The 24,909-nt window shown below is 34.2% G+C and overlaps 1 protein-coding gene and 1 long non-coding RNA gene across 6 annotated transcripts in view; both read right to left on the reverse strand.

The window, feature by feature from the left end:
• The window catches only part of VRK2 (VRK serine/threonine kinase 2), a 100,484-nt gene that overhangs the window by 22,748 nt on the left and 52,827 nt on the right, over window positions 1–24,909 (reverse strand). For all 5 annotated transcript variants that reach the window (XR_014841894.1, XM_003125120.5, XM_005662535.4 and 2 more), the window contains one exon: window positions 8,772–8,904. Coding sequence is in view for 4 of the 5 variants with exons in the window: in XM_003125120.5 (XP_003125168.1) it covers window positions 8,772–8,904 (133 nt within the window). In the remaining variant the exon portion in view is untranslated. The remainder of the gene's footprint in view (window positions 1–8,771; window positions 8,905–24,909) is intronic.
• LOC146404784 (uncharacterized) lies at window positions 12,517–16,338 on the reverse strand. Its single transcript, XR_014841896.1, has 2 exons — window positions 15,107–16,338; window positions 12,517–14,802 (listed from the first exon to the last, which is right to left on the reverse strand). It is a non-coding gene; the product is annotated as an uncharacterized LOC146404784 (long non-coding RNA).

Consider the following 24,909-nt stretch of genomic DNA (forward strand, 5'->3'; position numbering starts at 1 on the left):
TATTATAGTTCAGTCTTACCCAATTAAAATATAGTATCACATTTTTCAAATTTTTACTTATTTTCTTTTCCTGCATACATACAGTAATAACTATGGTTAGGAAAATGTTTTACCACTGCTTCCCTAAATTCTATAGACATACAAGTAATGTTAAAAAAAATTCTATAATGACGCTTTCCCACCATTAAACAGGGAGATGAAAAGATTAAAAATGTTCTCAAGTGCATACCGCTCCCTGAAATTCCCTCTGAGGGAAACAAATTGCAAAGTTTTATGCGGTTTTGAAAAGTTAAACTCTAAGACTTTTCCAATGATTATGTCTTCTTTCCATCTACTGTATGGAGAAGAGTAATTTTATTTGGTTAACTTAATTAAAATGTCCTAGATGACAATATTAGCATTTACACGTGGGTATATAGTTAAAACAATAAATTGATCATATATCTCTAACTTTAAAATACATCATTAAAATACAGATGATATGTTGAATATAGGATTGAATATTTGAATATTTGGTACATTATTCTATTATTTCCTGTATTTTTGAAAACAAAATGCTGAAAATAAAAAAAGAATTGATCATAGTTGAGAAAGACAATATCTAACTATGAAAATATTTTTAACTTGAAAGTTGAAACATATATTATGGATTATTTTGTTTCTGTATAATTTGTGTTTCTCTATAATTTATTATAACACATAAGGTTCTTCAGTTGCATTTGATAATATAATCATTAACAATATATTTTCACAGAGATTTCCTAAATAATCACACTTTTACTTATGATATTACTGCTTAGAAATGTAGCAAGATTTAGTCATTAATATTTTTCTTCTACATTTTCTTCTTACTTTCTAAATACAAGTTAGCATCTAATTTTTATTTAGCTTATTAATTTGGAGCAGTGTAAATGACTCATTGAAAGCTTGTGGTGGTCTCAGTTGCTCAACGTTTCTAAAAGATAAAGTATTGGCAAGAGTTTAAAAAAAAAAAAAAAGCACAGGTAGGGTGGTACTTGAATTCTATTTCACTAAAAAGCAGATTCCAGAAATAGCTGACACTAAAATACATAAATAAAATAAAAACAATGTGATTTATAGAACTGCTACTGTGTCAGACACTCTAACTGCTTTTATATCATCTTATTTAATCATCCTAACAATAATATGAAGTATCATTAGCCCTGTTGATAAATAAGAAAATAGAAGCTCAGAGAAGTTAAATAACTTGCTCAGTATCACAGAGCTCTGCATTGAAATTCAAAATTTCAGAACCTAAAGGCAACATTCAATCTAACAATTACATTGCCTCCGTTGTTAGTTTTAACACCATTTAAACAATATTATATATACTACTTCCGTAGTTCAGTAAGTACTTGAAGCAGGCATTTTAACTTAAAACATCAAAAGACATACTGACCAAAGACACCTGTTGTGGCAAGGAAGAAATAAGCAGCAGATCCTGAGGTCTGAGCTGCAACACTAACAAAATTTTTGATACAACTATTTCTTTAAAACTACTTCATTTTGATGAAGAAGAGTGTCTAATTAAAACATTAATTTATAAAGTTTTAAATGGTCCTTCCAAGCTGGTACAAGAACAACAAAGAAACCACACTGGAGAAGTGGTCCTTATTTTGAAGACAAACTGGGTAGTATTCCATTGTGTGTACATACCACATCTTCCTAATGCAATCGTCTGTCAGTGGACATTGGGGTTGCTTCCAGCTCTTGGCTATTGTGAATAGAGCTGCAACGAACACATGGGTGCATGTGTCTTTTTTAAGGAAAGTTTTGTCCAGATATATGCCCAAGAGTGGGACTGCTGGGTCATACGGTAGTTCTATACATAGATTTCTAAGGTACCTCCATACTGTTCTCCATACTGGCTATACAGGCCTACATTCCCACTAACAGTGCAGGAGGGTTCCCTTTTCTCCACAACCCCTCCAGCACTTGTTATTTGTGGACTTATTAATGACAGCCATTCTGACTAGTGTGAGGTGGTATCTCATGGTAGTTTTGATTTGCATTTCTCTAATAATCAGGGATGTTGAGCATTTTTTCATGTGTTTGTTGGCCATCTGTATCTCTTCCTTGGAGAAATGTCTATTCAGGTCCTTTGCCCATTTTTCCACTGGGTTGTCGGCGTTTTTGCTATTGAGTTGTATAAGTTGCTTGTATATTCTAGAGATTAAGCCCTTGTCAGTTGCATTTGAAACAAGTTTCTCCCATTGTGTAAATTGTCTTTTTGTTTTCTTTTTGATTTCCTTTGCCATACAAAAGCTTGTCAGTTTGATGAGGTCCCACTGGTTTATTTTTGCTTTTATTTCTGTTGCTTTGGGAGAATGACCTGAGAAAACATTTGTAAGGTTGATGTCAGAGAATGTTCTGCCTATGTTTTCTTCCAGGAGTTTGATGGTGTCTTGTCTTATATTTAAGTCGTTCAGCCATTTTGAGTTTATTTTCCTGCATGGTATGAGGGTGTGTTCTAGTGTCACTGATTTGCATGCAGCTGTCCAGGTTTCCCAGCAATGCTTGCTGAAAAGACTGTCTTTTTCCCATTTTATGTTCTTACCCGCTTTGTCAAAAGATTAATTGACCATAGGTGTCTGGGTTTATTTCTGCATTCTCTACTCTGTTCCATTGGTCTTTAAGTCTGTTTTGGTACCAGTACCACACTGTCTTGATGACTGTGGCTTGGTAATATTGCCTGAAGTCTGGAAGAATTAGGCCTCCTGCTTGGTTTTTGTTTCTCAGGATTGCTTTGGTGATTCTGGGTCTTTTGTGGTTCCGTAAAAATTTCTGGATTGTTTTTTCTAGTTCTGTGAGAAATGTCATGGGTAATTTGATAGGGATTGCATTGAGTCTGTAGATTGCTTTGGGGAGTATGGCCATTTTTATATTAATTTTTCCAACCCAGGAGCATGGAATAGCTTTCCATTTCTTTACATCTTCTTTAATTTCCTTGATTACTGTTTTATAGTTCTTGGCATATAAGTCCTTTACCTCCTTGATAAGGTGCATTCCCAGGTATTTGATTTTTTGGGGTGCAATTTTAAAGGGTATTATATTTCTGTATTCCTTTTCTAATATTTCGTTGTTAGTATATAGAAATGCGACTGATTTCTGAATGTTAATCTTATATCCTGCTACTTTGCTGAATTTCTTGATCAGTTCAAGTAGTTTTTGGGTGGAAGATGTGGTATATATACACAATGGAATACTACTCAGCCATAAAAAAGAATAAAATAATGCCATTTGCAGCAACCTGGATGGAACAAGATACTCTCATACTGAGTGAAATAAGTCAGAAAGAAAAAGACAAATACCATATGATATCACTCATATCTGGCATCTAAAATACAGCACAAATTAAACTTTCCACAGAGAAGAAAATCACAGCCCTGGAGAATAGACTTGTGCCCAGGAGAGGGAAGGAAAGGGAGGGATTGGAAGCTTGGGGACAATGGATGCAAACTATTGCTCATGGAATGGATTTACAATGAGATCCTGCTGTGTAGCACTGAAAGCTATGTCTAGATACTTACAATGCAGCACGACAATGGGAGAAAAAATTATGTATACATGTATGTGCAATTGGGTTCCCATGCTGCACAGGGAAAAAAATGCGTTGGGGGAAATAACAATAAAAAATATTTTTTTAAAAAAAGGATAAACAAATAAAATCTAACCAAAAAAAAAAAAAAAACTGTAATGAAATTATCTGGATGCAATCTACCAAACGGAATGAAAGAATTAGGACCAAAAGAAAAGTGTAAGCATTCATCCCCAAATGGATCTGATTATTTGCCTAAAGTGTTTTCTGTTTAGTTTTCTTATATAGAGTAACATGAAGTATGAAGAAAAACAAGATTTGGTAGGAAATAATAAAGGAAACTTAACTTTTGCCTTAAGTAGACAGGGTTTAAATGCTCAAAATACTGGTTTATATATACTCAGAATGACAAAAAGAAAGCAGAAAACATCTAGGATGCTCACCTGAGAGGTGAACAGTAACTATCTGCAGAACAAATTTATAGTTTATTATTTTTCTAACTAGTAATCTATGTTATTCAGTAGTTTGTCCATTCAGATGTATAAAAGAAATTTTAAGGTGTCCACAATTTATGGCAATTTCAAAAAAGATATCAGGAAAATGGAATGCAAGGTGTCACCTTTCAAATAAAATGTTTAACCCAGGTCTCTCTTATTTCTTCAGTACCTTTTAAATTCTAAGCCTTAGTTTTTTATTTAACACTACCATGTGAGGCTTGGGAAAAGTTATTCAATAGAGCAAAGGTATCTTACATTTGGCCAATGTGTATTCTTAATCCAACCAAATAGATTAAGACCTATGTCAAGATTCTGAAAGTCATGTCTAAACATCTCAATTGAGTTATGCCATATAGAAGGAATAGTGTCTTCATTATTACTTATTTATACATCAACCAAAGACTATCTATAGCAGTGACATTTACTTAAAAGTAAAAATCAACAGTATGCTTTTGTTACTATTCAATGGAACATATCAATAACTTGGTGGTTTACTTTATTTTGCAATTGAAAATGGGTTCCCTTTTTTGAATTATTGCTTAAGAAGATAAATATTGTGTAAACCATATCATTTCCCCCAGTGTGGTAGCATGAAAATACATTCTCAGTTTATTTCACATATATTTTATAAGTTGGAGTGCTAGATTAGAGTGAAATGAAGCCATGCAAGAAATAACACAAGACTTGGATTTCGTATACTGTGGCAATTGGCAAAAATATTAAAAAGTATGTAAAATATTTCTTTCTTTGATGATGAATACATTATATAAACAAATGGACATTTAAAATGCAATTTAGATATCATATTTTATGGTCATCAATGGTGTCAAATTAAAACAGGTATTATACACTCAATGCACAGGTCTGAAGTATTTAAAAAAGCTCAATATGTTAAATGCAGTATACCTCTAGAGAAATTAGGTATTGACTGCATGCCTCAGTGAGTAGAAAAATCTACAAAAATCCATACCACCCATTGATCCAAATACTGCTTTTTAACATTATTAAGAATGTAACAAATTTTAAAATAGTGTATTTGACACAGATATAATTCTCTTTAATTATCAGGCAACAAGCCCAAAATATGTCAATGTTAATACATGTTGGTTTTTATGAAGAATAAGAAATTAATAATAGACAAGATAAGCCCAGCATATATTACTCTAATTTTATACTAAATGAAGCATTTCAGCCACTCAGAAAAATACCTTTAGGTCATAGAAGAGCACTGAGTTTGGAAGAATAAATTAAATTTTAAAATTTTTTATATAATTGAGATATATAAAAAAATTTAAATTTGTCAAAAAAATTTTATAGATTTTAGAAATCTAAATTTTAAAAATTTTATAAAACTTTATAGATATATAGATTTGCAATAGTTCCAGGAATAGTTATCTATCCATTCATCTATCTGTCAATCCACCTCTATTAAGTCTCTATTCATATTTTTGGTTTGCACTAATACAAGCTACCCTCCTTTTCCAGTTGAACTAGAAAATGCTCTGGTAAAAACTGCTGATACTTTATACAAGCTCCTTCATTATAAAAACCCAACTAATTCACAGGAACATGAGAGTTATCTTCAGTTTTTGAATAACCACTACAAAAGTAGCAGGGACCGGATAGCCTGATCAGGTTAGCAATGTCTCTGTTAAGTGGCTAATTCATAAGTCAGTTGCACATTAAAGGCTGAAAATTTCCCAGGGTCTGATCAGATATAGATAAACCTAAATCACAGCAAATGCTTTGACAACTAGAGGTTCTATTTCCTACTGATAACTTGTTTTGCTCTATGTTTTCCTTTGCATTATCTGTCTCAGTATTTATTTGATCTCAAAGCCAGATGGTATAGAAAAGATTTTTCTGAGATTAAACTACATAGTGTGTACTCAAAGTAAACACATCAATATTTATTAATATGACCTTCTGCATTTACCTAAAGGATTTATGGCCTTATTGATTCTAGTTTCTAGATATGACTAAATGATTATTTTATTTCTAATAAAATCTGAAAGTGAAATATTTTATTTTGGAAAATTAAATGAAAAACATTAGGAATGAAAAGTTTGCAAACATTTGAGGATACCAAACCTTTCAATTTTTACACTAGACTAAAGCTACATATGAAAATTTTAGCAAATATATATGTATTTATGTGTATATGTATAGATATCCATGTATATATGTATACATGTGTATGTATATGCACATATATCGATATCTATATGTAAATTATACATATGCTGAGAGGTTTAGTGTACATTCTCTTTTTTTTTGGTCTTTTTTGGGCCACACTCACAGTATATGGAGGTTCCCAGGCTAGGGGCCTACACCACAGCAAGCCCAGACCCAAGCCATGTCTGCGACCTGCACCCCACTTCATGGCAAAGCTGGATCCTGGATCCTTAATCCACTGAGTGAAGCCAGGGATTGAACCTGTGTCCTCATGGATACTATTCAGATTCATTTCAGCTGAGCCATGACGGGAACCCCCCTGTACATTCTATTTTAAAAGGAACCTAATTTTTATAGAAATCTTGTGAAACCTGTGATAAAAATAAATATTCACTCCAGCTTATAACTTTTCAACAAACACCAAAAATATGGAATGGTAGGCCCTTCCCTGAATGTAGTCTTCCCAAAGAGATAACATCTTTCTACTTTCAGTTCAATCATCTCCCCAAAGACCTAGCATGGTGAAATATAACCAACTCATCAACATGTATTATTATTTAGGTGGCAAAAAACTTTTAAATGCACTACAGAATAAAAATCTGTTCAAATCTTTCATGAAGAGAGTATAATGAAAACACTGCCCTAAATTGTGGCATAGCTAAGGAGGATTTTCAGAATTACCACAGTCCAAACACTGACCAGACCTACATATAACAACTCTACTTTCTCATTCCACACTCACAGTGGTTTCCTAGCTGTTTAATAGTCAAAATCTAATTACATCAGTACTATAGTTAACAGCTGGACTAAGTGGCCCAATCATAAGTTAACATCACCCTTAATATACAAAATTGGGCCAATGCTTAAAAATTTATATGATGAATTTCCACTTATCCTGTCATCAAAGAAGTACTTTCAGGTTTCTAAAAATTCTTGCATACTAATAAATCTGGCAGAAGAACAAAATTCATTGAGAACCTCAAAGTGAAAAAAAAAAGTGTAAGCATTTTTTGTGAACATTTAACTCTTACATTTCTTAATTTAATTAAAGTCATATCCCATTTATATCTTTTTTTTTAAATGCTCATTGATTCATTAACAATGTTAATGGTGGAAAACTACACAATAATACTAAATTTCTGAGTGAAATCATTACTTTTCTAATCAAACTATCCTTGAAAAAAAAATACAGTGATTTCTTTGACTCTGATCAGGAGTATAAAAGCTAATTTCCATTTCAGAAAATGTATGATTCTTCCTGAAGGAAGAAGGTATATAACACACTCATTTCACTTCTCCACTGGCCTACCTTAAACTAGTGTGGGGTTTTAATTGCTCTGGCAAATGATCAAGGCCCTCTACATTACATGGTCAATGGTCCTTTTAATAGAAAAAGCAATAATATACAGTTGTTTGCACCAACTAAAACTCGTTAGAAAGTATCAGTTTAGGGTAATAGTTCAACAGCCATTAACAAGTGCAAATGTCTAATTGCCTTTTAGTGAAAATGTAGTCCTTTCAAAGCTGTTTAAAAATTATTTGTATGGTTTAGCATATATGAAAATACTTTTATAAAAAAGTTTACAAAGAATATAATTTTGAAAGCCAAAGTTTTTCAAAAATCACCATTTTTTTTTACTAGCATAATATTAGAATTGACTTTTTGTCTTGCTGACAGAGCAACTAAGAAAGTACAGTTGCATTGACCATATTGATTGTGAACAAAGCAACCATCAGTGGGACTCTGCACCATATATTTTCAATATTGACCTCCTACTTCCTTTTCCATGGCTTTCTGGGTCGGCTATTGGATTTGGACTGCAGTGTAATAAACAGCTAAGGTTTAATTAATGGTAAATGAATACAAGACATAGGTTATGACTTTAACTAATTAGGGAATTGTTGAATTAAGTCTGCCTTGGAATGCAAGGCAGTACAATCAATATCCAATAAAAGGACTATGTATGTAATTTACCTGCAAATGTGTTTCCAATACCATCAAAGTGAGTTTAAATAAGTAAGATATATGAAAGGCGACTAGGAGAGACTTCCACAAGTTAACACTTTATAGCTTCAGAAAAGATCTCCTTATTGTTGAGATGGTATGTATCTTTTAAATCTATGACACAATGAAAAACAGGAATAATTCTTCACACATGTACCTGTACCAAATCTGTAATAGTCATACATCGTAAGATTTCAGTTCCTGACCTCCAAGTTTAACCTAAACTAGTACTTTCCTGCCCCAAATGAGCATCAAGTTTTGCTTACTTGACACTCTCTTATTCCTTTCTCACTTGTCAAAGTGTGTATCTTCTCCCTCTGCTAGAGGAAATATTCCTTGGCATATTCACTACTTCTGACGAAAATCTCATCAATGTCTCATTTTTCAAACTAACTATGCAAAGGTCATGTCATAAAGCCTTATGACTCTTTGTTATAATTATTCTTCCAAAATAAAAATGGAAGGAAGGAAAGAAGGAAGGAAGGAAAGAAAGAAAGGAAGAGAGAAAGAGAGAAAGAAAGAAAGAGAAACCTACCTACTCCCTTGTGGGCATCCAAGCTGGTAAACTCTATTGTCCCATTATGGCCTTTTTTAGGATTTTCCTGATACTGTTTGTGGTTTCCATCGGGACAATATCTGTAGGAAAGTCCATAATCTGCAAGATAAACCTGGAAGACGTGAACAGACAAATGAATAATGCTTTTGTCCTCTGAAAATATAACCTTTACAATTAAGTCTTAAGAAAATGATAGGTTAAGAAAGCCTCAGATTTACATTTTATTAAACCAAATGGTGCCTTAGAATAAAATATATACAACTGGGGGCCATAACAGCTAACTTTCTAACTTAAATCCTGACTTCATCATAGGAATATCTTGTTTCTGAGCTGATGTAGATTTTCAGTCTTTTTATTTTACTCTTAAATTTCCTTCTCTCCAGGTAGGCATGTAACCATCATAAAACACAATATGTCTTTTTATCTGTGTTCATACAGCTTATGAGGCTCTGCTTTTTCTTGTAACCCCTCCCTGTAACATAAAACTATTTCAAGCCGGGAGGGGGAGATGAGAGCAAACAATCTAAAAATATTAACCTAATGTTATAGGAATCTCCATCAACAGGAGGTATAAAAATAGTGAACAGAGTGTAAGTGATAATGATTCCTAAAAAAGCAAAAAAATAAAACACTGTCATGTTGATAGTATTTAAGAATGGAACATCAATGCAATACTTTTGGCCTTTTAGACCGATCCATATCATTACAGTTATCTTTGTAAGTCAGTCAGAATTGCAAGCAAGGCTTCCAAACAGAATATAGATTGTTAAAAGTCAGATAGCGATTCAAGGGAATTTTTCTCAGATTACTTTGGGAGATAGAAAGAAGGGAGAGGAGTAGTTTTACAGATAGAGCATCACTGAATAGGGAACTGTTATGACTAGACATTCATTCTGACATGTAGTCAGAATATTATAGTTCCCAGCTATATGTTACCATGTTTCCCCCCCCCCCATTCTCCAGGAAAAGAAAGCAGTTTTGTCCAGATATATGCCCAAGAGTGGGATTGCTGGGTCACATGGTAGTTCTATGCATAGATTTCTAAGGTACCTCCATACTGTTCTCCATACTGGCTATACAGGCTTACATTCCCACCAGCAGTGCAGGAGGGTTCCCTTTTCTCCACAACCCCTCCAGCACTTGTTATTTGTGGACTTATTAATGACGGCCATTCTGACTGGTGTGAGGTGGTATCTCGTGGTAGTTTTGATTTGCATTTCTCTAATAATAAGGGGTGTTGAGCATTTTTTCATGTGCTTATTGGCCATCTGTATCTCTTCCTTGGAGAAATGTCTATTCATATATCCAGACAAAACTTTCCTTAAAAAAGACACATGTACCTGCATGTTCATTGCAGCTCTATTCACAATAGCCAAGACATGGAAACAACCTAAATGTCCATCGACAGACAACTGGATTAGGAAGATGTGGTATATATACACAATAGAATACTACTCAGCCATAAAAAAGAACAACATAATGCCATTTGCAGCAACCTGGATGGAACTAGAGCCTCTCACTGAGTGAAATAAATCAGAAAGAGAAAGACAAATACCATATGATACCACTCATATCTGATATCTAATATACAGCACAAATTAAACTTTCCACAGAAAAGAAAATCATGGACTTGGAGAACAGACTTGTGGTTGCCCGGTGGGGGACAGAGTGGGAGGGATTGGAAGCTTGGGGACAATGGATGCAAACTATTGTTCATGGAATGGATTTACAATGAGATCCTGCTGTGTAGCACTGAAAGCTATGTCTAGATACTTACAACGCAGCACAACAATGGGAGAAAAAATTACGTATACATATATGTGTAACTGGGTCCCCATGCTGCACAGTGGGAAAAAAATGTGTTGGCAGAAATAACAATAAAAAATAAATTAAAAGTAATTTTTTTAAAAAAAAGCAGTTTTAACTTTTAAAATGTGTTGTTTCACATGTATTTCTTAAAAATTTAGGGGATGAGGCAACATTTCATGATGTAGCTTCAAGACAACAGAGTATTGTAATACAACTTGTATTTTAAAAATATCTATTAAAAGAAAATAAAATTTGGAGTTCCCATCTTGGCTCCGCAGTTAATGAACCTGACTATTATCCATGAGTTCGTGGGTTTGATCCTTCACCTTGCTCAGTGGGTTAAGGATCTGGCATTGTTGTAAGCTGTAGTCGCAGACATGGCAGCTCCAGCTCCAACTGGACCCCTAGCCTGGTAACCTCCATATACCATGGGTGCAGCCCTAAAAAGACAAAAAAACAAAAAATTAAATTTTTGTTTTTGATTTTAGTTTCAAGATAACCTAAGTGCAAGACATTTTGAACTTCAAAATAAAAACAGCACAGTTCCTTCATTTGTTGGAGAACATAGCTTGCTAGAGTGTTTGAAAACATAATTTCAGTTTTGTTTTTCCCCTACAGATGCCACAGCTCAACATGATCTTAAGAATAACCTCCCAGAGTAACTGACCAAAGTAACTATACTTCAGGATCAGATATATAACCGGCCGCTTATTTCATTATTTATAATGCATTTTTACCTTCATTTCAAGAACTACATCCACTTTGCAAAGCAGATATTCCGAATATGTACACATTGGTAATTCAGCAGAAACATATTTTAAATAAACTACAGCAGTTTACTATTAAAAAAAACTATCAAGAAGTTTTTATGTAGATTAACCAAAAAATAATACCTAAAATTTATGGATACTTTTTGGATATAATATGGATTATGCCTAATATGCACCTAAGAGCATGCTAAGAACTTAAAGTTCGTTAACCCATGGTACTATTACTTCCATTTTATTCATAAACAAACTGAAGCTCAGTGACATTATGTGACTTGTGTAGTGAAACAGACCCAGAGTCTGACTCCAGAATCTTCATCTCAGTCACTATCAAACTGAAATTGCATTGGACAAGTTAAATAGATAAGGAGGACTTTATTCAAAGCTACTGAAATAGAGATGAGTAACTGAACTCAATTCCACTGAAACAAAGGGTGGGAAAGTTTTTAAGTGCTGAGGTTGGGCCAGGGAAAAGTATTGAAGGACATTAAGGGGAGTTTGGCCAACATGACTAGGTTACTATGTTTGCTAATTGGTGCTTAGGTTCCTAGCCTCCCTCAAAGACTGTGGAGATAGGAGCACACTCTTTAAGATTACAGTTTAAAGGGATGATTCCCAGGTCCTAGAGGTTCTTGAGAAAGACTTTCCTGGGTTGTAAAACTGGCAAGAGGCTGGAAGATTCACACCTCAAAAAGGCAGAGAAAGAATTTATAATTTCAAATTTTCTTAGGTAAATGCTATAAGAAAAGGGAAGACAGTGGCCTGGAGTTAGGAGGAAACCTATCTAAATTGGTCGAGCTGAGGGGAACTGTAATGCCTTCTTGGTCATCACTGAGCTATGGGCCTCAAGGTACTGCTGAGTTACTCAAATTTTAAGGGGCAATGCAGGGTATACATTTAATGCAAAGACAAGAAGCTAACAATAAAGAAAACATACACTAATCTTTGACTCAGGATACACCAACTCATTTGAATAATAATGAACATGGAAGTACAAATCTATTCGAGATAATGATTTTGTTTCTTTTGGATATATACTGAGAAGGTAGATAGATGGATTATATGGTAGTTCTATTTTTAATTTCTTGAGCAACCTCCATACTGTTATCCTAGTAGCAAAGGGCTCCTTTTTCTCCATATTCTTATTCTTACTAGCAGTTGTTATCTCTTGTCTCTTTGATAACAGCCTTCCTAATAGGTGTGAGTTGATATATCACTGTGGTTTTGATTTGCATTTTCTTGATTATTAGTGATACTGAGCATCTTTTTACGCATGTCAGCCATTTCTTTGGAAAAATGTCTGTTCAGGTCTTTGCCCATTTATTTTGTTTTGTTTTGCTAATTGAATAGTATATCTTGGATATTAACCCCTTATTGAATATGATTTGCAAATATATTTTTCCATTAGTAAGCTATCTTTTTGTTGATAGTTTTCTTGCTGTGCAGAAGCTTTTTTGATATGGTCCCACTTGTTCATTTTTGCTTTGTTCCCCTTGCCCAAGGAGAGATATTTTAAAAGATATTGTTCAGATAAATGTCAAAAAGTGAGTGTACTGCCTATGTTTTCTTCTAGGAGTTTTATGGCTTTAAGTTTTACATTGAAGAATTTCATCCATTTTGATTTGAATTTTGTGTAAGGCATAAGACAAAGGTAGAGGGTCCAATTTTATTCTTTACCATGTGGATGTCTGGTTTTCCCAACACCATTTAAGAGACTAACATTTCCCCATATATATTCTTGGCTCCTTTGTCAAAAATTGACCATTTATGTATGTGTTTATTTCTTAAGTTTCTAATCTGCAAAACTGATCCGTGTGTCTGTTTTTATGTAAATACCGTTATTTATTACTACAGCTTTTTAATACAGTTTTAAATCAAAAAGTGTGATGTCTCTGCTTTTGTTCTTCACAGGATTGCTTTGGCTATTTAGGGTTTTTTATGGTTTCATACAAATTTTAGGATGTTTTTCTGTGAAAAATACCATAAGAATTTTGATAGAAACTAAAGTGAATTGGTAGATTGCTTTGGGTAATATGGATAGTTTAATAATATTAATTATTCTAATCCATGAGCATGGGATATCTTTCTATTTATTTGTGTCTTCTTGATTTTTTTATCAGTGTTTCCTTGAGTTCAGAGTATAGATATTTCATGTTCTTCATTAAATTTATTTCTAAATATTTTATTCTTCTTGATGCCACTGTAAATTGGACTGTTCTCATTTCTTTTTCCAATAGTTTGCAGTTAGGTTACAGAAATGCAATTGATTTTTGTATACTGAATTAATATCCTTCAATTTTACTGAATTCATTTATTCTAACAAGTTTTTGGTGGTTTCTTTAGATTTTCTCTATATAATATAGTGTCATCCACAAACAGATACCATTTTAGTTCTTTCCAATTTGGACATCTTTTATTTCTTTTTCTTACCTAATTGCTCTGGCTAAGACTTCTAGTACTATACTGAATAAAAATGGTGAGGGTGGACATACTTATCTTGTTCTTGATATTAGAGGAAAAGCTTTCAGCTTTTCACTGTTGATTATGATGTTGACTGTGGGCTTGTCATAACAGACCCTTTTTATGTTGAGGCATGTTACTTCTATACCTAGTTTTTTGAGTTTTTAATCATAAAAGGATGTTGAATTTTGTCAGATGGTTTTTCTGCATTACTAACATGATCATGATTCTAAGCCTTCATTTTGTCCATGTGGTGTATCCCGTGGACTGGTCTGCATATGCTGAATCATCTTTGCATCCTAGGAACAAGTGCCACTTGAAGATTGTGTATTATTATTATTATTATTATTATTGTTATTATTATTTGCTTTTTTAGGGCCACACCCACAGCATATTTAAGTTTCCAGGCTAGGTGTTGAATTGGAGGTACAGCTGCCAGCCCATGCCACATGGGATCCGAGCCACTTTTGTGACCTACACCACAGCTCATGACAACAATGACAGATCCCCAACCCACTGAACAAGGCCAGGGATAAAACCCACATCCTCATGGATACTAGTTGCATTCATTTCCTGACACAACAGGAACTCCAAACACTGTGTATTATTCATTTATTGTACTGTTGAAATTGGTTTACTAATATTTTGTTGAGAATTTATGCATCTATGGTGATCAAGAATATTTGCGAATTTTCAAGTTTTCCTCTTGTAACTGATTTCTAGTTTCATACCATTGTGGTTAGAAAAGATGCTTAATATATCACTCTTCTTACATTTATTAAGAATTGTTCTCTGGAGTTCCCGTTGTGGCGCAGTGGTTAACGAATCCGACTAGGAACCATGAGATTGCGGGTTTGATCCCTGTCCTTGCTCAGTGAGTTAACGATCCAGCGTTGCCATGAGCTGTGGTGTAGGTTGCAGATGCGGCTCGGATCCTACGTTGCTGTGGCTCTGGCGTAGGCTGGCGGCTACAGCTCCAATTAGACCCCTAGCCTGGGAACCTCCATATGCCATGGGAGCGGCCCAAAAAATGGCAAAAAGACAAAAAAAAAAAAAGAATTGTTCTCTGACTTAACATATTAACTATTCTAGAAAATGTTCCATATGTGCTTGAGAAGAACATGTTCTGCTGATGTTGAAGGACCGTTAAATTCTGTCTGTTAAATTCATCTGATTTAACATATAATTTTTATTTTTTAAAGTTTTTATATTTTATTTTTTTTAGGGCCTCACTGAGGCATATGGAAGTTCCCAGGCTAGGGGTCCAACTGGAGCTACAGCTGACATCCTACACCACAGCCTCAGCAATGCCAGACCTGAGCCACGTCTATGACTGATACTGCAGCTCACAGAGATGCTGGAACCTTAACACACTGAGCTGGGCCAGGTATTGGACCTACATCCTCAAGGATAATAGCTGGCTTCATTACCACTGAACCACAACAGGAATGCTGAGATTTAATATGTAATTTAACTCCAGTGTTCCCTCACTGATTTTTCTGTTTAGATAATGTATCCATTGTTAAAGCCCTCAAGTATTACTGTAAGGCTACTGAACAAAATAATAAAAGGAATAGCTATCTATCTCTACCCACCTGTATCTTTTAATTTGGACTTTTAATTTACTAGTGTAGTACATGGCTCAAAATATTTATATTCTTACAGATTCTATGAGAGTTAGACAAAGTCTCCAAAATTGTCATGAAAGTTTTACCATTAGCATCTATCAGTATATTTAAAAATTCTAGATTGTAGATGCCATGGAAGAAATTTAGGGATGATTGCCTTTGGTGAATAGACATTTGATGTGAGAGGTGAGTAAAGTTAATAATTGTCCAAATAATTAAAATGTTAACAAGTCAATTTGATTCAAATTGGGCCAAAACAAGAGTTTATACTAAGATAACTTAGTAAAAATAGAGAGTCTAGCATTTTGTTAGAACAAGACACAGAAAGTAAGAAAGAAAGGCTGGGAAATGTTGTCAAACAAGATAAGGAAGGAAAGAAAGGGACTAACATTTGTTGATGTTTTAATTATGTGATAATCACTAGGCAAAGTACATTTTACAAATTATTCATTAAATCCAGGCAGTCACTTACCCAGGTAGCATTGGTCTTTTTACATACGAGTAAGCTGAGCATTCCAATACTTAAGTAACTCACTCAAGTCACAGAGCTAGCAAGAAAAGGATGGAAGCAGGATTCAAATGCATGCCAATAAGACTTCAAAGTCCATTATGGTTTTTTTTAAGTACAGTACATAATTTAGGGTTCTCGGCATTTCTGAAATTTTGCTGAAGTCAAAAATAAGTTTAAGTAGAATTCAATCTACAGTAGGATTTGCAGTCTAGGTCCTGCTTTTGTATGCTATTGAGCTAAGACTGAATTATATATTTTTATAAGGATTGGTAAAAAAAGAAAGAAAAAGAATATGAAACACAGACCCATATGCTGCCCACAGAGCTCATAAAAGCCTAAAATATTTACTATCTGGCTCTTTATAGAAAAAACCTTGCCAACCCCTAATATAAAGTAAAAGTTTCAGTTAATTTTGCTTGTATGATCACCTTTTTATCCTGTGAAATTAAAAACACTAACTCATTAATATTTTTTCACTTAAGGATAAATATACATAATACCCCTAGTTTTAGATAAGCATATATATACTAGGAAATTCAAGATCACCAAGATCAGGTGGGGGTTATTATTTGCATTATAATAAGACTAGACATAAGAAAATTTAAATGTCTAGCTCCCTAATATTTATTTATTTATTTACTTTAAAATAGAGTTGATTTACAATACTCTACCAACTTCTCCTAATGCATTTTATTTATTTTTAGGGCTGCACCTGTGGCATATGGAGGTTCCCAGGCTAGGGGTCGAATCAGAGCTATAGCCACCGGACTTCACCACAGCCAGAGCAACACCAGAACTGAGTCACATCTGCTTACGTCAGTGCCAGAATCTTAACCCACTAAGTGAGGCCAGGGATTGAACCTGCAACCTCATGGTTCCTAGTCAGATTCATTTTCACTGCTCCACGACGGGAACTCCATCCTAATGCATTTTAATTAATTTTATTTTTATACAACTTTTCTGAGCTTAGTAAGCATTTCCTTTCTCCATGAGTATAACAGCTTGCCCACTTTCTTTAATCTTATAGATCTTTCAATCACTCTGCACTGCCTCTCACATTTCCATACAGTATTCATTTTTTTCTCTCATTTTTCTTAGATATGTACTATGGTTTTTTTTTTTTCAACTTTGTGAGTTAGGTAGGGAATATGTGTCATTATACACATTTAACAGATGAAAAATGTGATACACTCAAATAATTCAAGTCATTCAACACCCCCTATATTCAGTTTCTACAAATGATTTTATTGCCTTAGTGAAGTTCTCTGCTACCCCAACCCCGCAAAAAAAAAAAAAAAAAAAAAAAAACACACCTCATCTAAACTAATGCTTTCAAGGACTTTCAATTTTAATATTTTATTATTGAAAAGGTACTGTAGTAGCCATTGAGGTACAATCCCATCAAGAAAGAATTGGCCTTCCACCTGAAAAGAGTACAATAAACTGACAATCTCCAGAGGCAGGGTCACTGGGAACCACCAGAACATGTAAGCCATGGCCACACTCTTCCTGGGCAGCTCCTACTAAATAATGATCATGGTAGGAATACAGTGTGGCCATTTCTACCTAATTGGAGACTCTTCCAATGGGACCCTTTTGCTCTGGTGCTCCCTAATGGATTAGCTGAGACTTTCTCAGAATTGTATCAGACTCTGAGCTCACCCTGATATAATTTGACTGTTATTGTTATATTATAAAAAGTTTCATCACATGTAAGCTTTGTCCACATAAAACATAGCCATCCAACATTCAGAAGAGTCTCCTTGCTCTACATTAACCTTAGTGTTAAGGCTGCTTGCAATCATGCCAATTTTTACATGCACAGTCCTTTGAGGGTCCACATTTTTTAACAGCCCCTAAATAGGCGTGCCTTTTAATCCATCCAACTTTTACAACTCAATGAGTCAACCAGAATTCAGTTATGCCATTTTCCCACACTAACTAGAGGGAAAAAAAATAATATATATGTATACATATATTGCACTTTTTGAATTAGGATGCTCAAATATTTTGGTCATATATAGTTCTTTGGTCATATGGCCTTCAGAAATATAAATAATACAACCACTGGGACCCAGGAGGCATCAATAAACACATATTGATATAAACAGTCAAACACTAGGTTTTCAACAGCATTAACTCTCTTGGGAACTATATTCTTGGAGACAGGTGATTTGTTAAATGGACCGTCCTATACTTACAGAACATATACATTCCTAAAAGGTAAATCTTTTTCCCTTACACAGTAAATAGACCCTGAACATTCTGTTCCCTACAATTTAAGGAATAGCTGTCACCAAACTACACACCTGGGGAGAACTATACTTATTAAGTCCAATTCATTACCATTTTCTTAATATTTAATTAGAACAACCAATGTTCTTTTTCAAAAAAACTAAACAATTTTTGGAAAGCAAAAAATAAGGGTTTTTTGTCATAAACTTAAATATAATAAAAACTGTATTATTTTGTTATTAGTATGTGTCTAATATTGATCTAAGCCTTTCACTTCCAAATCATTTGATCCTCACAATATCTCTGAGTGAGGTTCTATTATCCTTATTTTTAGATGTAGAAAGGATGCAGAAGGTAAAAGAATATGGCTAAGAAACTAAACAAACAAGAAGTAAAGCCAGAACTCAAACCTGAAGAATTTGATTCCAGAGCTCACACCCTTAACTATTCTATACTGAACCCCTGACATAATTCAAAGTTATGCAAATAGAATCAAGCTTCTTTTAACAAACGTTTTGTCTGGGATTAGGAGAAGTACACATCCCATCTTTTTATATCTTCATTCTGATCCAGAACAAGGATATTTAACTCCAGAATAAACAAGCAGACTGTGTATATCATTAAGTGGAGATCCCACCACAAATGTTCATGAATTAACCACTTGGCAATTCTATGTGTAAGAACAAATCATATTAGACACATTGACCAACTGGGCCCCACCTGGAGCAGTCCTAGACAAAATAAGAGCACTTCCTACTCTTACTTTTCCCCTTTTCCTTTTTCTTTCCTTATCCTGGTACCCAAGGCTCATATATGGCCAAAATACATTGGTATTCATGATAAAGTGTTAGCAACCTATACAGAAAAGAACATGATCTTGAGACTTTTATTATAATTATTTGGAAAATTTATTATCTCAACCTCTACCCAAAGATTTATATCTAGGACCCTGTATAAATCCCCAGGGCTCTTATAACAAGGTACCACAAACTGTGTAAGTGCAACTATAGAAATGTACTGTCTCACAGTTCCAGATGCCAGAAGTCTAAAATCGAGGTGATGGCAGGTTTGGTGCCTTCTGAGGGCTGTAAGAAATAATCTGTTTCATGCTTCTCTCCTAGCTTCTGGTAGTCTTGGGTGTTCCTTGGATTCTAGAAGACACTCTCCCTGTCTTCACATCATCTTTCTTCTGTGCATGTCTGTCTCTATGTCCAAATTTCCCCTTTTATAAAAACACCAATCATACTGGATTGGGGCCTTTCCTAATGACCTCATCTTAATTTGATCATATCCAAAAATCCTATTTCCAAATAAGGTCACATTCATGGGAACTGGGTGACTGAGACGTTAACATCTTTTGAAAGGACGCAATTCAACACAGCAGCCCTCATTCCCATTTCTTTTTGTGAATATGTTGACAGAGATCCATCTATAAGAAAACACTCATGATGGTTATATTAAGTGGTAAAGATCTCTTGACACAGTGGTTAAATTTCTCCCAATAAGAATTTAAGAAATGTATAAATAGCCTAGTTGCTGTACTTCTTTAAACTATATCTGGCTCTACTTGGTTAGCTTTACCTGTTACTTTTGAACACTGAATGGGGAATTAATCAATTACACATTAACCTATTCAATTACTCATTGTTCACCTATCACTTATTTACTGAGTGATTATACACCATGCTTTGTGCCAGCTTCTGGATACACATCAGTGAATAAAACATAATTCCTGTTTTCCTGTTTACAAGCCTACAAACTTGCTCTCCTAATGGATATTTAACTGAAAGAAATCATGCTCACTTGGTTTTCTTTCAGTTAAAAGTTTCTGAACAGTAGTTTCCTAAGTCAGATCTGTAGCTAACAACAAGCAGTTCTAGCCAGAAGTAAGTGACTATGAAAACTAAAGGGAGGCCAAAGAGATCATATGATCTAGGCTATTCACTTTATAGAAAGGGATGCCTGACACAGAAAAGACTATTGCAATAAATAATAAGACAAAAAGGGTTTAAGTACATTTGGAATTTTACAAAATCTATATTCCTATTTTCTCTTGAATTTTAGGAAAAAGAAAGTAGAAGAAATAACACTGTACATGATATTAAGGAATGACTGCTAATTTTGTTAAGTATGGTAAAAGTATTGTGATAATATGGTGAATTGTCCTTATTTGCATACATAAGTGATGCATACGTACTTAAGTACTTTGAGGCAAAATGTCTTATCTATAATCTACAACATTTCAACCAAAAATAGATAAAACAAAAAAATGTTAATTTTTAAATCAAAGTTATGAGTATACAGAGTTCTCTATTTTAAGTATTGAAATTTGCTTTTTGAAATTTTTTTAAATAAAAGTTTAAAAAGACTGTGTCCTCCTAGAGGCAAAATTATATACTTAACAGATTCTCAGAGTTTTTATATTGGGAAATAAGCTTCACAAAATATTAATTTTAAATATGGAGCCATGGCTTCTAAATTATAATTATTATGTTTTCCTCAATATTTTCCACCCATTACCACCCTCCAATAATAAGACTATAGTAGTCTGCATTCATATAGCTTGTCACTTGTATAATATTTTGAAATAAGAACTTTTATATGGATCTAATCTGACTGAAAAGCAGACATCTTAATATAAACATGTTAAGAATAAATTTTAATGATAGGAACACTATTAAGTACCAGATAACAGAACCAAAAATACATCTGATTACTTAGAAAATTTTAAAGTAATAAATTGGAGTGTAGTAAAACACAGTAGTATCAACACACTACAGGCTGTTAGATGGAAGTAAAATTTGCAGCTGGCTATATTTTTTTTGACAGATCATTCTGAAAGAATCCCACAGCACTAAGTCTGTAGAAGGGATCTCTTAATACATACAATCTATTAAATCTCAACATCAACATATTCATATAGTAAATAATTATAATGAGATAAAACATTCAGTGAAAGTGTATATTTAAAAATAATTATAAAATTCATAAACTATTAATTTTAAAAGTTCAAATAACTAAAATCATATGAACAATTTTCCAAAATCTCTTTGCTCAACAAAAAAAAAAAACCGAATCTCACTAGGAAGAAGGAAAACAACATGCAATGTTATTGCATGCTTTAAATGACTGTCAATACCACCATGTTATTTAACCTACAGTATAACTTTATACATGTGATATCAAAATATTTTAAAGTGGCCTTGACAGCTGTACCATATAGTAATATTATGGTATCATCAAGCTAAGACCATCTAATGCTACTCTGGAGATAATAAAATACAGAAGTATGTTACCAGGACTGTATATGTTCAGCAAAGGAAATACTCTCTCTAAATGGTAACCATATTACGTGCACATACCATGCAAAATTCTTAAACACACAAATTCACACTCCATCTTACAAGTAACTGTGATTGATAAATGGATTATGCTAGAATTCCCTCTAGTAAACAGTGAACAAGCAGCTTTAATGAGGCTTATGACCCTACCTTATAAAATATCCTTAGAATCTGAAAGTGAGTATTTTAGTACCAGACACAGGTCAGGTGTGCAATACCTGCTCCCCAGATGATTAATTTTTTTTCTAAATTTAAACTTTTAAACTTCTTTAGCTATGCAACAGTAAACAACACACTTTGGAAACATTATAACACATACCACCTTTGGCAATAAGCATTAATTACTTAGAAAACATGTTTTCAAAGAATCACAGACTTTTAGAACAAAAAGGAACTTTTGAGATCCCCTAGTCAGAGTCCCACGTTTTATAGACTAGAAAGCCAAAATCCACACAGGTTAAATGATTTACTGGAAGCTGCAATTCTGCTCAAGGTCAAAGGTAGGACTAGAACCTGGTTTCCTGACTTGAGGTTCAACTCAAATTCCAGTAATCAAACAAGTACTTGTAAAAATCATAGGTTTCCTACAGTATACGTATCACTCCAGATGTTGACATAAAGAACTGTTCTTGTCTACTTGTGAGGATCATCCTTTGACTTAGGAGGTAGCTTTGGGGAAGAAACGCATGGAGCATGGTGGGGTCAAGGTGCCGAACAATTGAAGTTGCCCCAGTACTAAGCGAGAGGTAATGGTCTCACGTCCTGAGAAGTCAATAAAGTATTTCTTGAAGAGTTATTGCAAAAAAGAACACTAACCTAGGCTCTGTGAGGAAAACAAAAGAAGTGTACCTTTCTACAAGGCTCAAGGAGTTAATTTTAGTACGGAATGTAAGACAATGCAAAACATGTGAGACCTGAGTGCTTATGTGCTTAAAATATATATTAGAAGCCAAAGGAAGTTAGAAACGGAGTTCAGTACAGACCAGAATTGAGAAAGGCTTCATGTAAAAACAGGGATGTAATAAGCTTTCCATAAAAGAACAATGTGCTTCTGATCAACAAAGAAAGGGGTGACCTTCCATACATGAGGAAAGCATCAGCACCACTGAAATAAAGAGATGGGTACAAAACCTGCTTTCAGTTAAAACGCTTCAACTTCTTTCATTAGTGACCCTGGGAGATTCAGCCAAATGGGTAGTATTCATTAGCAAAACCACCAATTGGAATCATTTCTGGTAATACCATTTTAACTCAAAGAACTTTTTTTTTGGCTTTTTTTTTAGGGCCGTACCATGGCATGTAGAAATGTCCAGGCTAGGGATTGAATCAGAGCTACAGCTGCCAGCCTAACCACAGCCACAGTAACACGGGATCCGAGCCACATCTGCAACAAATACCAACGACAGCTCACCGCAATGCCGGATCCCCGATCCACTGAGCAAAGCCAGGGATTGAACTTGTATCATCATGGATATTAGTCAGATTCATTTCCGCTGAGGCACGACAGGAGTTCCCATAATTTTTAGAACTTTTTAACCAAACCTATACACTTGATTTCTATTTATTTTACCAAGTATAATATTAGCACTAAGCATTTTCTTTAATCATCTAAAATAAAGACTTTTAAATAAATACCTTACTAAAACAGAGGTGATGTAAAGAAGTATATAAGAAGTCCCAAGTTTTTTTGAAATGAGGTTTTTTTTTTTCACAGATGAAGTTGGGATTTTTTTCTTTAAACAAAAATGTTGAAAATCATAAAAGAAAAGGAAGTAAAGAGCGTAAATTTTGAGAAATTTCAAAAAATACAAATTTGGATAGTATCAGATGAGTTATCAAGAAATGGCCAAAATGCAATTAAGATACAGGGAAAGTGATAATCAAAATAATCTACAATAGGTCATTCAACTCTCAATGGGGCTAGTTTTTATGAAAAAAAAAAATTGTTTGATCCCACTAAATTTATTCTTTTGGGAAATTTCCCCCCCAAAAAAGTCGACAAAATAAAAACACTCCAGAATATCAATTATGCCCCCCAACTGGCTATCCAGGACATGACTTTTGATTATTATCTCTTTCAGGATCTTTCCATTACACCTTAACTTAGAAGGCTGCTATTTTTATCCAATACCTCTTTGTCTTTACTTTCCAATTTTACCTGAGTCCTTACAATCCTAATGCTTTGACTAAGGCTATATAAATGCTAACTTTTTTTATCTTTTTCTCTTGCCAAATCATTTAACATCTTACCTCTCTAATTCTGAATCATTTTTCCCACTTATTTTTTCTGTTCATTAAATAGTTTTACTGCCGAAGTTCCTTTCTACATAGTTTTAATTCAAAACATACATGAAGGGAAAACTAATATTTAAAACTATAAACCAAGAAAACCTTCTGTAAATAAAAGAATTCATATATCAAAAGGGCCTATCAGATAGCTAGAAAAACTGATACATGATGGTCTATCCTAAAACATATTCTGGTAGAATGATTAGACATTATTAACAAAGGAAAAAAATCCTAAAGACAGTATGGCAAAAAGGACAACATACAATAGCAAGAGGGTTAAATCGGCAGCAGACTTCTTAAAAGCAAACTGCAAAACAAGGCAAAAATAGATCGATATTTTCAAGAAATTCGAGGAAAAATATGAACTAAGTATTTTATTTTATTTTATTCTATTTTATTTTATTCTATTTTATTTTATTTTGGCCACACCCAAGGTATATGAAAGTTCCCTGGGCAGGGATTGAATCCGAGACGCAGCTGAGACATACGCTACAGCTGTGGCAATAACAGATGCTTAGCACCCTGTGCCAGGCTGGAGATAAAACCTGCACCTCAGCAGAGCCTCCACAGAGCCTCCAGATCCTTAATCTGCTGTGCCACAGTGGAAACTCCTGAACTAGGTATGTTAAATCCATCCAAGCTATCCCTCAAGTATCAATGCTTTTCTTTTTTTTTTCTTTTCTTTTAGGGCTGCTTCTGTGGCATATGGAGATTCCTAGGCTAGGGATTTAATCGAGGCTACAGCTGCCGGCCTACACCACAGCCACAGCAATGGAGTACCTGAGCCATGTCTGTGACCTACACCACACCTCACAGCAACACCCAGATCATTAACCCACTGAGCAAGACCAGGGATTGAACCCATAACCTCATGGTTCCTAGTCGGATTTATTTCCACTGCATCACAATGGGAACACCAAGATCAATGCTTTTGAAAAAGTTCTACACATGAAAGGGAAATTATACCTATGGGCATTTCTTGAGCAATATACTAGAAGATTAGTTCCCCCCAATTAAAAGATGAGTAGCTTTGGCAAAAGGACAGAGGGCAAGCATTTAATATAGTTAACTATACCT

Source organism: Sus scrofa, chromosome 3 (assembly GCF_054392235.1).
Source record: "Sus scrofa isolate SSC_HxYL_T2T_F1_AM1 chromosome 3, Sscrofa_HxYL_maternal_Yorkshire_Landrace_v2.0, whole genome shotgun sequence".
Classification (NCBI taxonomy): domain Eukaryota; kingdom Metazoa; phylum Chordata; class Mammalia; order Artiodactyla; family Suidae; genus Sus; species Sus scrofa.